This window comes from Myotis brandtii, unplaced genomic scaffold, assembly GCF_000412655.1.
Source record: "Myotis brandtii unplaced genomic scaffold, ASM41265v1 scaffold59, whole genome shotgun sequence".
Lineage (NCBI taxonomy): Eukaryota > Metazoa > Chordata > Mammalia > Chiroptera > Vespertilionidae > Myotis > Myotis brandtii.
In genome coordinates, this window is record NW_005370223.1 from 943818 (window position 1) to 958860 (window position 15043).

General features: G+C 37.9%; 1 protein-coding gene across 1 annotated transcript in view; it reads left to right on the forward strand.

The window, feature by feature from the left end:
• The window catches only part of DPY19L4 (dpy-19-like 4 (C. elegans)), a 42356-nt gene that overhangs the window by 9338 nt on the left and 17975 nt on the right, over positions 1–15043 (forward strand). Inside the window, exons 4-11 of the mRNA XM_005879314.2 lie at positions 1079–1169; positions 1681–1802; positions 1914–2059; positions 7310–7433; positions 10786–10920; positions 13021–13152; positions 13256–13354; positions 13906–13979. Of these exons, the coding sequence (XP_005879376.1) occupies positions 1079–1169; positions 1681–1802; positions 1914–2059; positions 7310–7433; positions 10786–10920; positions 13021–13152; positions 13256–13354; positions 13906–13979 (923 nt within the window). The remainder of the gene's footprint in view (positions 1–1078; positions 1170–1680; positions 1803–1913; positions 2060–7309; positions 7434–10785; positions 10921–13020; positions 13153–13255; positions 13355–13905; positions 13980–15043) is intronic.

A 15043-nucleotide genomic window follows, 5' to 3' on the forward strand; every position in this document is an offset into this window, starting at 1 on the left:
CCAGGACGAAAACCGACTTCTGCGCATGGGCCACAAAGTTTCAATCGCACTGTCTGTGCGCGCCCGCACGTGGTATTTTGTGGAAGAGCCACACTCAAGGGGACAAAGAGACGCATGTGGCTCACGAGCCACCGTTTGCCAACCACTGGGCTAGGGCAAGTGTTTTCTTATTTATAGCCATTAGAAACAAAATGGTGTAAAAGCTGTTTTGAGAACACTCATAGTATCAACCTTGAAAATTTTAATGTATATATTTTAAGGCCATAGAATAGAAATATGAGGATGCTTTCCTTCATGCAATTAATTTATCAGGGACTTTTGGTGGCAGTGAAATGATGAGGAGTTTACTCAGCTTTTTAGTTTTCAGAAACAATCTGAAAATTTAAGGATCAAAATATATTTTTAGCCTGGCCAGTGTGGGTCAGTGGTTGAGCGTGGACCCATGAACCAAGAGGTCACGATTCGATTCCTGGTCAGGGAACAGGCCCAGGTTGCCAGCTAGATCCCCTGTAGGGGGAGCCCATCAGTGATTCTCATCATTGATGTTTCTATCCCACTCCTCCTCTCCCTTCCTCACTCTGAAATCAATAAAAACATTTTTTAAAAACCCCAAAACTTCGACCTACTTAAAGGAAAATTCAAACATATCTTTGAATAAATGGATAAATAAGTAGTATTAGTTTAGAACAGCGGTTCTAAACCTGTGGGTTGCAACCCCTTTGGGGGTCGAACGACCCTTTCACAGGGGTCGCCTAAGACCATCGGAAAACACATATATAATTACATATTGTTTTTGTGATGAATCACTATCCTTTAATTATGTTCAATTTGTAACAATGAAAATACATCCTGCATATCAGATATTTACATTACGATTCATAACAGTAGCAAAATTACAGTTATGAAGTAGCAACGAAAATAGTTTTATGGTTGGGGGTCACCACAACATGAGGAACTGTATTAAGGGTCGCGGCATTAGGAAGGTTGAGAACCACTGGTTTAGAAGATGAGAGTGATGGAAGATAGCAGTTGAAATTTAGGACACTGGTATTTAAATAATCATTATATTTTCTTTTAGGAGCTTGAACGAGAAATCACATTCCAGGGTGACAGTGCCATTTATTACTCTTATTATAAAGATATGTTAAAGGCACCTTCATTTGAAAGAGGTATGATACGTACATTTATATTTTTAATAATAATATTTTTATTTTAAAATAAAACATTTTTTCCCAGCCAAATGGCTCAGTTGGTTGAGCATCATCGTCCTGACCAAAGGGTTGCCGGTTCAATTCCTGGTCAGGGCACATACCCAGGTTTTGGGTTTGGTCCCAAGTCGGGGCACGTACAGAAGGCAACCACTTGGTGTTATCTCTCATATCTCTCTCTCTCTCTCTTCCCTCTTCTTCTCTCTAAGCATGTCCTCAGGTAAAGTTAAATAAATAAATATAAAATAAAACATTGTTCTTCTGTATCGTAGCCTTTGATTGTAGAGATTTGTCTCAGAATATAGATATTGTTCTTCCTTATACTTAATAAAATAATTGGAAAAATGAGACACAGTATTATTTAGGGATTTTTCTTGATATTAACTTAAAATATTCAATGACTTCTGAATGACATGTTTAGTTATCATAAAAGCAGAATAAATAACCTAGAGAAAAATATTTCTGTCTTTAGGTGTTTATGAACTGACACATAATAACAAAACTGTATCTCTGAAGACTATAAATGCAGTGCAACAAATGTCTCTATATCCAGAACTTATAGCCAGTGTTTTATATCAAGCAACTGGTAGCAACGTATGTGTTTTTCTTTTTATTATAATATTTATTATCTCACATACTTATGAATCCTCAAAGTTACTTGATGTAATTCTATTATCTCCTTATCTCTCTATTTTTTTCAATTAGGAGATTATTGAGCCAGTATATTTCTATATTGGTATTGTTTTTGGATTGCAAGGAATATATGTTACTGCTTTATTTGTTACAAGTTGGCTTATGAGTGGAACCTGGCTAGCAGGAATGCTTACTGTTGCATGGTTCATTATTAACAGGTAAGAAAGGTGTTTTTAATTAAGTTTTACAACTTTCTGTGTCTGTGGTAGTCAGTTCTAAAAATGCTCTCCCCCTGACTCTCATGTTTTATATGGCACTGTTGACCTTAAGTAGGAAGATTACCCAGTGGGCCTGATCTAAAAGGGTGAGCCCCTAAAAGTGGAGAGCTTTTTCCAACTAGTGCAGAGATAGTTTGAAGCATGAGAAGGGTTTGCTGTTCTGTTGCTGGATTGAAGTGAGGAGGCAATGACTTTTCCCAATAACTATTGAGCTCATAAAAGGACTGCAAATACAGATGAGAACTGCAGCCCTAGCTGATGCTTTGATTTTAGCTTAGGGAGTCTCTGAGCAGAGAATCTAGCCAACTGCTGGATTTGTGACCTAATAAATCTGTGCTGTGTTGTTTTGTTTCTTTAAAGATTTTTTTTAAATGGATTTTTAGAGATTGAGGAAGGGAGAGGGAGAGAGAGATAGAAACATTGATATGAGAATGGAACATCGATCGGCTGCCTTTTGCATGACCCCTACTGGCTATTGGGCCCAAAACCTGTGCATGTGTCCTGACCTGGAATCAAACCAGCGACCTTTTGGTTTCGAGATATGTTTTAAGCCACTACATTTGTGGTCATTTGTCATGCAGCAATTGGAAAATAATATACCCACCTTGTATCTCTTTTTTCAGATATAATGACATTGGCATATATAGATATACCTCTTCTATTTAAGGTTGATGACATAAGCTTCATGAAAAGAAGAGGCATCAGATACATCACTATTAAGTTAACTACCACAGATAACTATTCAATATTAATCGATGGCAGTGCGCTTTGGTTTTTATTTTATTTTTTTATTGGTTTTAGAAAGAGGGAGAAACACTGATTTGTTGTTCTACTTATTTATGCATTCGTTGGTTGAGTAAAACTGAGATTGATTGCTAGTTTAGGGGATGACAGTCTGATCTCTCCATTGTTTTCCTCTTAAGACTAGAAAATAATCTGTGCATTGTTTTGGGGTACCAAATGAATTTCCTTTTCACCATTAACCATTTACTTAAGGGTTGTAGCTCCAGTTAGTAATCTTTGCCAAAATGAGTGATTTAATTCGGGTTATAAAATTATATTTTTCTATTTTCATTAGCTACATTCTTCATTATTCTTTTTATTTGTCTTGTTTTGTTAGTCCTCACCCGAGGATATTTTTCCATTGATTTTTAAGGAGATTGGAAGAGAGAGGGAAGGAGAAAGAAACATTGATGTGAGAGAAACACATCGATTGGTTGCCTCCTGTACGAGCCCGACCAGGGCCTAGGCCGGGGAGGAGCCTCCAACCAAGATACATGCCCTTGACTAGAATCAAACCCGGGACCCTTTGTTCTGCAAGCCGACGCTCTATCCACTGAGCCAAACCAGCTAGGGCATTTTCTTCATTCTCCAAAGGTAGAGTTTTTCTTTATTAGCCAGGGTTCTTTATCTATCTTTAAATTCACTTACTATTTGAAAGTCAGACAAATGGTTAACTTCACTTGACCAATTTCTACATGTGTTTGTAGCTATCTCCAATTGTGAAAAGAAACGTTTCTGCTGTTCTCCCTCTCTCTTTTTTTGGTTAATTCTCACCTGAGGATGTTTTCCAATGATTTTTAGAGAGAGTGGAAGGGAGGGGGAGAGTCAAAAAGAGAAAAACATCCATGTGAAAGAGACACATTGATTGGTTGCCTCCCGCAGGCTCCTGACTGGGGCCGGGGATGGAGCCTGCAACTGAGGGACATGCTCTTGATCAGAATCAAACCCAAGACCCTTCCGTCCGAGGGCTAATGCTCTAACCACAGAGCAAAACTGGCTAAGGCAGTATTCTCTTTTTAAATATCTTTCTCTACTTAGGAATTTTCATTGGCTCAATAGGACTAAATACATTACCATGATTGTTCTTTTAGTTGCTCAAATTGTCACAACTTTGGTCAATAGGAGTCTTTTCAGGCTGACTTCTGAGTTCTTTTGACACATCTTCATTAATCTTTGCAAGCTTTCTTGCTTTTTGACTAAACAAGCAGGCTGACCTTGTATATCCCCTGTGAAAGATTTGGAATTAGCTATTTCTCTAAGGATAGCTCTGTTTGCTTTTAGTATAGAACAGTACTAGAAAAAAAAAAGAAGAATAGTACTAGAGAATTTGGTGTGGATGCTAGGGGGATAAAATGATTTCTTGTTATGTCAGAAAGTACCTGTTAGAGAATATATAAATTTCTTGATGTTTTTTATTTATTTTAGAGAGAGAGGAAGGGAGAAGAATAGAGAGAGGGAAGGAGAAACATGTGAGAGAACATCGATTGGCTGCTTCCTGCATGCATTCCCACTGGGGATGGAGCCCACAACCTGGGCATGTGCCCTGACCAGGAATCAAACTTGCGACCTCTTGGTTCATGGGTCGATGCTCACCACTGAGCCATGCTGGCCAGGCGAGAATATTTTAAGTTGCCATGTACTTTTCTAAAATTCTGTTGCGATTCATTTTTAGAAATGTAATAGCCAACTCACAGAAAGACATTTCAGTACTCAAAGACTAAGTCTAGAAAGTCTTGCTTTTTAGAGTGAAATGGTTTTTATTACAAAATAAGCATTATTATTTTTTTTTATTTAAAAATTTTTTTAAAAAAAATATATTTTATTGATTTTTTACAGAGAGGAAGGGAGAGGGATAGAGAGTCAGAAACATCGATGAGAGAGAAACATTGATCGGCTGCCTCCTGTACACCCCCCACTGGGGATGTGCTTGCAACCAAGGTACATGCCCTTGACCGGAATCGAACCTGGGACCTTTCAGTTCGCAGGCTGACGCTCTATCCACTGAGCCAAACCAGTCAGAGCAATAAGCATTATTTTTAATGTAGACCTCCTAAAAAATTTTCTTGATTATGTAATTTATTAGTTATTGCTGTATTAACAAATCATCCCCAAACTTAACAGTTTAAAACAATGAACATTATCTTACACAATTTCTTCTTTTTTAAAAATATATATTTTTATTGATTTCAGAGAGGAAGGGAGAGGGAGAGAGAGATAGAAACATCAATGATGAGAGAGAATCATGGATCGGCTGCCTCCTATATACCCCCCACTAGGGATTGAGCCCACAACCCAGGCATGTGCCCTTCATCGGAGTCGAACCCAGGGCCCTTCAGTCCTTAGGCTGATGCTCTATCCACTGAGCCAAACCAGCCAGGGCTATTCTTATACAATTTCTGAGGCTCAGGAATCTGGAGTGGCTTAGCTGGGTGGTTCTGGTTCTTGGCCTCTGATGAGTTTGCAGTCAGGAGTTGGTTGGGGCTGCAGTTATCTGACAGCTTGACTGGCCTGGACCATTTACTTCCAGTTTCACTCCTGTGGCTGTTTATAAGAAGCCTCACTTCCTTGCTGGCCTAGAAGGCCTTCGTTTCTCATCACATGGCCCCTCCACAGGGCTAGTCACAACTTGGCTGCTGGCTTCCTTAGAGTGAATGATCCAACGAGTGTGCATTGAGTGTGCCATAGTGGAATCCAGATACGTTTCATAACTTAATCTCAGAAATGATATGCCATCACTCTGCCATATACAGGGGTGGGCAAAAGTTGTACGTATGGTAAAATATCTATAATAATAAAAGCATAATATGCTAATTAGACCAAATAGCTGAACGACCTTCCGAACGTCATTCCGGATGAAGTCGCAGTGGTGGGGGCTGAGGCAGAGGCAGTTAGGGGTGATCAGGCAGGCAGGCAGGAGGGCGAGCGGTTAGGAGCCAGTGGTCCCGGATTGTGAGAGGGATGTCCCATTGCCAGTTTAGACCCCGATCCCGCAGGGATCTCTGCAGGATCGGGGCCTAAACTGGCAGTTGGATATCCTCTGAGGGGTCCTGGATTGTGAGAGGGTGTAGGCCAGGCCAGGCTGAGGGGCCCCCCCCCCCAGTGCACGAATTTCGTGCACCAGGCCTCTAGTATAATATAAGAATAAATAATAATACAAGAATAAACTTTCACATACTCACTACTTTTACCCACCCCTGTACTATTCATCACATAGACTAACTGGTACACTGTGGAAAGTGACTACACAGGGTATTTGTTTGTTTGTTTCCTGACAAAATTTTAAAAATGTCTTTATTACTACTTACTAAGCACCAGCTTAATATTGCAGAAAATTTCAAATCACCCTTTGACAGTTCATTCTCCACCCCCCCCCAAATTCTTGATAATGAACTTTTCAAGTAAAGATACATTCTCTCTTCTGTATAAAAGTTTATAAAATAAAGGCGAAGAACTGTGTACGTCTTGCTGTAAAATGCTGCCCATGGCTGTGGGAACAGTGTCTGCCCAGCTGTCCTTACTGTCCAGGTCCTGAGCGACTCCTGCTCATGAACTGTCTCCTCACAAAGCACGTCCGCCACTTGCTGGGTGTATCGTCCTGAGGGCAAAAACTCCCTCAGTCTCAGCCAGGCCCTCGCCTCAGCCGCTGCAGATGGGCCCTCATCACTCCATCTGCCTGTATGCGTGCAGGTTTGGCGTAAATTGTGTTAAATGGAGCAGCAGGCTCTCCTGGCATGAGAAAATTAGTGACTCCCAGTGTATACATTTCTTTCTCGCCTTGGCTGTTGGAATTGCACTTTTGGAGTTTCTTTAGACACAAAATTGAACTCAGAGCATGCCGATCTCTGTGAATGTGTCTGCAGGTCTATGAACCCCACTTGACCTAACAAATATTTTGAACTGCTGTTTTGTGCTGCTATCTGCTAGACTCAGTCACTGGGGAGAACAAGTGGGTTTCATTTGATTTTGTCACATCCCACTGTTAGCCTTCTGGTCCTCACCGCAAGCATGGGGAGGGGAAGAGAGTGAGTAGCACAGGTGTTCAGGAAGGTAGCAGTGAGGAGGCTTGTGCAGGAGTAGAGAATGATTGGCAGAGAGTCTACTCAGTTTGTGTTATCGTGACTAGAGGAGAAGGATCCCTTCATCGCCTCCCCAGAAAGTGTTTCTGGAGCAGAGTTTTAAAGATCTTACTGCACTAATTTGTGAGTTGGACAGTGCTAGAACCTTTGGAACAGGGATTGCTGGATTAAGCTCCCCAATTCTGGGCTGATGGAGTGGTTGGCTCTGTCTATGTCTACGTCACAGGATTTTTATGGAGAACAATGAGATGTGTGGGAAAGTGTTTTGATAAGTATAGTGTTACACAAATATAATGTCTTGCTATTTTGCTCTTTCTGTGGTTTATTTTAGGATGGATACAACAAGAATTGAATACTCCATTCCTTTAAGAGAAAACTGGGCACTACCATATTTTGCATGCCAAATTGCTGCACTTACCGGCTATTTAAAAAGCAACTTAAATACTTATGGAGAGGTAAGATAGAATTTTGTTGTTTTGGTCATAAGTTGGGATTTATTTTCATTAATCATACAAATAATTTTTGGGGGTAAGATACAAATTTATTTCTCACAATTCTGACATATTACAAATTTGTACATACTTTTAAAGCTAATAATGAATTTAATTCAATGAAGCTTAGTTACTACATAATAAATGATATAGTTAGGGAGTCCTGATATAAATAACAAGTTATTCTGCATTCTAATTGACAATAAATTATTTTTAGGAGAAAGGAGATATATTGTTTTAGTACAGTTACTTGACAAATATATGAATAATATCTTATTTTAAAAATTAATCTCATTGTTATTTTGCCATTTCTCTCACTTCTGTAGCACTGATGGCCTTTAGTCATCACAAGTTAAAGAAATATTAATGAAATATAAGAAGTGTCTACAAATGACAGCAACATTAACTGTTATGGTAGCACTGCATATCTTTCTGTTTACCTTTGTTTTCTGTGATGAGGTGTAGGTAGGTTAGTGAGTTTCAGGAGACTGTCCCAGATAGTTCAGATTTTTTCTTTTGTTGTTGTTGCCATAAATCCTTTTGGTAGTCAGATGAAGCTTACAGACTCACTCAGAATAAAGATTTTAAATGCATAAACTGAAATGTAGCAATCTTTTGACAATCTGCCTATCTTGGGTTAAAATTCCTACCTGGAAAAAAAATCATAAGGAACAAGGAAAGGCCTCTATTGAACCTGATTGGCTGGGAAATAAGATGCACTCTAAGATTTCAAAAAGAAATAAGGTTTCTTTTTGAAATCTCAGAAAAATGTACTGTGTTCTCTTCTACTTTCAGTGATGACAAATGCTCTGAGCATAGGAAACTTTTAATTTCATTTTTTATAGCTATAGTATTTTTTTTTTATGTAAAACTAGAGGCCTGATGCACAAAATTTGTACAAGGGCCTCAGCTGTAGCCGCAGCCCCAGCTTCATCCTGAAGGTCGTCCAGAAGGTTGTTTTGCCGTTTGGCCTAATTAGCATATTACCCTTTTATTAGTATAGATAACACTAACACATTTCAGATTTGTACATTTTGTTTTGCTGTGTTTGTATAAATAGCTCTCTGAACAAGAATATTTTCTTTCTTTTTTTATGGTATTTATTTAATTAATTAATTAATTAATTTATGTTTAAATTTTTATTGTTGAAAGTATTATGTAGGTACTCCTTCCCCTCCCAAACCTCTTCCAGCAATTTTTAAAAAATATATTTTTTATTGATTTCAGAAAGGAAGGGAAAGGGAGAGAGAGATAGAAACATCAATGAGAGAGAATCATTGATTGGCTGCCTCCTGCACATCCCCTACTGGGGATCGACCTTCATTTTTAATAGCTATAGTATTTTCTTTTTTATGTAAAATTAGGGGCCTGATGCACAAAATTTGTACAAGGGCCTCAGCCACAGCCGCAGCCCCAGAAGGTCGTCCAGAAGGTCGTTCTGCCGTTCAGCCTAATTAGCATATTAGCTCTTTATTATATAGAATAACACTAACACATTTCAGATTTGTACATTTTTCATTGTTTTCTCTAACTGGATTCTCTGGGAATAATGGAATTATATGGTATCCTTCAAGATTGTCTTTTTCCCTCAGCCTAATGCTCTTAATATCCTCCCAAGACGTTGCATGTCAGTAGCTTGCTCCTTTTCATTGCTGGCAGTAGCGTATTTCTCACTCTGGAGGCTAGATCTCATGGTCCCGTTGCTCAGGCTATCCAAGCGCAGATAGCTTGTACAGTTACCTGAAGCCACCCAGAGATGCCTATGGTTGATTACTGAAATGCATTTAGTGTGTCACTTACGTTACATATAAAAAGGTTCATAATAAAGGCATAGTTGAAAAGGAAGTGAGAAGGTAAGGAGTAGTATATAAGAGTGCACAGAGTTTTGAAAATGTTCAGAGAAAGGAATAACTTAGTTAATTGTCCGGATTGTGTTTGATACGTATTTCTGTCTTATTTTCACTACATGTGCTTAAGTAGTTTGAGAATAAAATTAGCAGGGGTGTCAGTACAGTGTTGCTCCTCTCCAGCTTCCCCAAAGCATTCTCCAAATGGCCAGTAGGTCGGCTGGGTCTAGATCTGAGCCTTCATTGTTTTCTCTAACTGGATTCTCTGGGAATGGTGAACACTAACACATTTCAGATTTGTACATTTTTCATTGTTTTCTCTAACTGGATTCTCTGGGAATGGTGGTTTCAGGCCTGGTTATTGCAGTTCTGGTGGTTCCACATTAGAAGATTTCCAAAACACCTTCTCTTATAGCTGTTGTGATAGGAAGATCAGAAGCCCATGTGTTCTACAACACTGAGTCCTTCTGGGCCTTGCAGTTGGTATTCTTTGAACAACTGGTGGAAATTTTTCATCTCTTACTAGTACATTTTGTCTTCTGGTCTTAATCTTCTTCCGGATGCTGAAAAATTCTTATATCTGCTGATGGCCTGAGGTATTTCTGGCTGTGGAATATATCACTGAGTATAGTCAGCTGAATCTGGGTGGTTTAGGTTTCTTGACTTGACCTTCTCCTTCACTGTTCTTATGGGAACACAGTCATTTGACACCATTGCTGACGCTGACGGAAGAATTGGGAATGAAAGAGTAGATCCCTGGAAGTAGAGACTGTTGTTAGAAATATGCTAATGGACAGTAAATTTCTCACAGACTTGGTTGCTCACTAAGGTTCATTTGGGAGATGACACTGGAAGGACAGAATTGATTTTAGCCAGGCATATTTCACGCAAGGGCAATGAGATCCTTGTGTTTAGTTCTTCAGTCAAGGGAAACACCTAAGAGTTTTATGTGGTTGACAGTACGCTTTTGCTGAGAAGAAATTTAAATAGCAGTGTGCTTTTTCCACGAGCTGTGCAATAGGCTGAGTGAGACGCCAACATACTAATTAAGGAAAATATGAAGCAGGATGGAAGTGAAAATATTTTCTAGGGTGAAAAGAGTTACTTCCGCAATAAGAAAAGCCCACCAGAGCCAGGTCTAGTAAGGGCCACAGTTTTCTTATATTACTTTACCTCTTTGGTGATGAAAGAAAATTGTACTGAATTTTATTTTATTTTTCCCTTTGTCTTCTGAAATTCTCAGTGTGATGTTGAACTTTGAAGGATGTCATTGATTTCTCTCTAGAGTGCTTTAAGATCTTACTGTTTATGTCAGGATTTACTAATAATTTTGTTGTTTAGAAACAAAATTTTAAGAATTAGCTTAAAGTTGAACCAATAACAGAACTGCCACTTTGAGGTAACAACCTCATAGATATTTATAGTAATAATGCTATTGATATTTAGTTTCTTTCTTTTGTTTTCCCTAGAGGTTTTGCTACTTATTGATGAGTGCTTCAACTTACATGTTTATGATGATGTGGGAGTACAGCCACTACCTCTTGTTTCTTCAAGCAATATCTCTGTTTTTGCTAGATAATTTTTCACTGGAGCAAAGTGATAAGGTATTAATGGTATTTGAAATTGTGACTTTAAAATCAGAGAAATAAATGTTTTTATAGTGTTGTATCTAAAACCATCTAACTTTTAAGCTTTATTTTAAAATGTTTTAATAGGCTCTGATTTTATACTTCTCCAAAGATTGCTAAATTCATCTCCTCTATCCTTTTAGATGCACTTTGAAATTCCTTTAAACACGATCTGCTTAAACAAAGTCACCCTGTGCTTCCTCTCCATTTCTAGCCATTTCTCCTTCTTCTGTTTTTGTTTATTTAAAAAGAAAGAAAAGTGAAATATAGGACATGTACAAAATAGAATATGTCTGGTGTATATACAGTATTAGAATATAATATGGGTATTTGACCACCCAGGCCTGGAAGTCGAGTATTTGAATAGCCTAGAAGCCCCTTTCTAACTCTTCCCCAATCCTATCCAGTTCCCTCCCCAACAGAAGCTAACTGTCCTGAATCTTGTTAATTCTTTCCTCTTTTTCTTTTGGTTTTTACCACCTAGCTATGTGTTCCTAAAAAAATAAGCTGTAACTCATTGTGTATTTTTATCTGATTTGCCTTTGAGATTCATCCATGGTGATGTACTGAGCTATATTTTATTCATTTATATTTATTTATATATTCTATTGTTGATGGAAATTTCAGGGGTTTTTTTCAGTTCATGTGCTGCTATAAGCATTCTTTTTTTTTTTTTTTTAATCCTCACCGAGGATATTTTTCCATTGATTTTTCGAGAGAGTGGAAAAGAAAGGGAAAAACAAAGAGAAATATCGATGTGAGAAAAACACATCGATTGGTTGCCTCCTGCACGTGCCCTGGGGATCGAGCTTACACCCAAGGTGTGTGCCCTTGACCAGAAACGAACCCGGGACCCTTCGGTCCTCAGGCCAGTGCTCTATCCATTGAGCCAAACTGGCTAGGGCAGGGATTTTTTTTCTTGCTGTTTTTTTGTTTTTTATTTTTTTACTTTTAACACTCTGCCTTTTTATTTCCCATCCCCACCCTAAACACCTATGCTTTGTCATATATATATATATTGATTTCAGAGAGGAAGGGAGAGGGAGAGAGAGGTAGAAACATCAACGATGAGAGTGAATCATTGGTTGGCTGCCTCTTACATGCCCTACACTGGGGATTGAGCCTGCAACCTGGGCATGTGCCCTGACCAGGAATCAAACCATGATCTCCTTGTTCATAGGTCGACTCTCAGCCACTGAGCCACGGCTGGGCCCTATGCTTTGTCTTAATTTTCCCTTTCTAAAATGAATTAACTTTACACCCTAGCTGGTTTGGCTCAGTGGATAGAGTGTCGGCCTGTGGACTGAAGGATCCCGGGTTCAATTCCAGACCAGGGCATGTACCTTGGTTGCAAGCTCCTCCCAGGCCTGGGCCCTTGTCAGGGTGTGTGCAGGAGGCAACCAATCGATCAGCTTCTCTCACATGGATATTTCTCTGTCTTTCCCTCTTTCCCTCCTTTCCTGTCTCTAAAAATCAATGGAAAAAAATATCCTTGTGTGAGGATTAAAATAATAATAAAATGAATTAACTTTTGGATAGGTTAAATTATTATACTATTGAATTTTAAAAAATAAATCTACTAAGACATAACTTTCCTGGGAGATCTTCTATTAAGACACTGAATTTAACTTCCTTATGCTCATTGTTAAATAGACCAAATGCAAAAATACTTTTCTCTGTTCCTACATGCTATGGCAGTATATTTTCATTGGGTAGATTTCGGGAACTGCTGCTAAAGGTTTATGCAGTTTGATGTTTCATAGACACATTTTAACAACAAGGTAAGCCAAGTGAAATTAAGCCAGAGCCTGGGACTACAGAAGGTTCTTCCAGCAGACTTAGATGTCCTTAGTTTTAAAACTTTTAGCTTTGTTTGCAAGAATTCTTTCTAAGAAGGATGTGCTAAATTAATTACATAGCATAACATTAAAAAACGGATTGAACATTTGCACAATATTGTCCTAAATGATAATAGAGCATTTATCTTGTAATTATAGTAAAATCTAAACAAAACTAATGAAAATATGTACAATAAAATTCATTTTATTCTTATTCATTTTATTTTTCTCCCTACAGGTTCATGAAGTTTATAAAATCTATATATTTTCTCTGTTTCTGGGATATTTACTGCAGTTCGAGAATTCAGCTTTATTGGTGTCTCCTTTATTAAGTTTAGTAGTAGCCTTAATGCTTGTTAAGTGCCTTCAGGTAATTAGAATTGCCTTTTTATCATTCTTATGGTGAATTTTTAAATTGTTAGTTTTTTATGCCTCACTTCTTTGTTCATTTTATTCCCTTCCTCCCCCCACAGCTAAATGTGAAGAAAAGAACTTTCGTAGCTAAAATAATGAAATTTATTAATTTTTATTTGGTGTGTACTCTGACAGTGACATTGAATATTATAATGAAGGTAAGTACCTCTGTGTCTTTATGTAGCAGAACAAATGAAATAATGAAATAGAGTGGACTAAATTTTAATGAGGGTAATGCGATAGCAAGATAATAGTTTGTACAGTAAAATTTTGAGTTGACCAATGATCATACGTAGCATATTAAGTTAGAAAATAGGATTATGGTTCTTTTCTGGATATACTTTAAAAATACATCTGCTTTATTTTCCATTTAATTTAAAGAGTCATTGTTATGCAGTTAACATTAAGTAATACATGGAATCAACTGAGATGAGTCAGAAGTATTTGGAAGAGTAGGTAGGTTACTTAAGCTAGGTGGGATAAGGATGAAATCTTACTACCCCATTATAGTTTTAGGCTTGAGTGTAAAGTAATGTGATGGACTTATGCGTATAGATCTCCTTGCTTCACAGTTACACCATGTATTATTTCATTCATATTTTTTGTTTTGTAGTCTTGCTGTGTTTTCTGTTTATAGTATTGGACAATAGCATATTGCTGTAAGTATAGCAAATCGTTTTTTGTGGTAACTTGTGTTTTTCTCCTCCAGACATTTGTCCCACACAAAGAAAATGGGCACATGCTGAAATTCCTTGAAGTGAAACTTGGACTAAATATGACTAAGTAAGTTTTAGATTATTGAAGTTTACCTAACTCTATACCACTTAGAACAGTGGTTCTCAACCTTCCTAATGCTGAAACCCTTTAATACAGTTCCTCATGTTGTGGTGACCCCCAATTTCATTGTTACAAATTGAACATAATTAAAGCATAGTGATTAGTCACAAAAACAATATGTAATTATATATGTGTTTTCTGATGGTCTTAGGCGACCCCTGTGAAAGGTTCGTTTGACCCCCAAAGGGGTCGCAACCCACAGGTTGAGAACCGCTGACTTAGAAGATAAAGAACAAAAATAATCAAAGAAGGAAGTACACACCTATCTAAATACCACTTAGAAAATAAGTAATTTGGGATATTATATCTAGAAAAAATCTGACATTAATGTTTTCTCTCATTAAAAAAATTTAGGTCTTCTTGAAATTAGATATACTTAAACCTTAGTAGCATCAAAGTATTTAGAGGTTACTTTCTCCCTTGATAAGGAATAATGGTCTAATCTAAGGTCAGAATAAATGAAAGATTTAAAATGAATAAAGAACCACAGTAATTTTAACCACTACACTGGCAAAATGCTTACATGAAAAAGGGTATGGGGCCCAGCCAGCATGGCTCAGTGGTTGAGCATCGACCTATGAACCAGTTAGCGTGCAGGCCGGGTTGCGGGCTCAATCTCCAGTGTGGGGTGTGCAGGAGGCAGCCGATCAATGATTCTCTCTTATCATTGATATTTCTATCTCTTTCCCCCTCTCCCTTCCTCTCTGAAATCAATAAAAAAGACATATTTTTTAAAAGGATATGGGCACAAAAAAGGGGTTAGGCAGTAAGATATTTATTTCATAGCGAAGAATCTCATCTTGGGGTTACAATGGTGATTGGAGAAGAAGCTGACTTTTTATGAGACTGACACACTGCCTGCTGCACTAAGAGGACAGCTTAGAAGCTGACGTTTTTTAAAATTCAAGTATAGTGCTTTGCCTTTTTTGTTTGTTTGTTTGTTAAATACATTTTTAAAGCCTAAAATGAAATACATGATTTTACATACTGACAGAGTCTACTTGCACAAC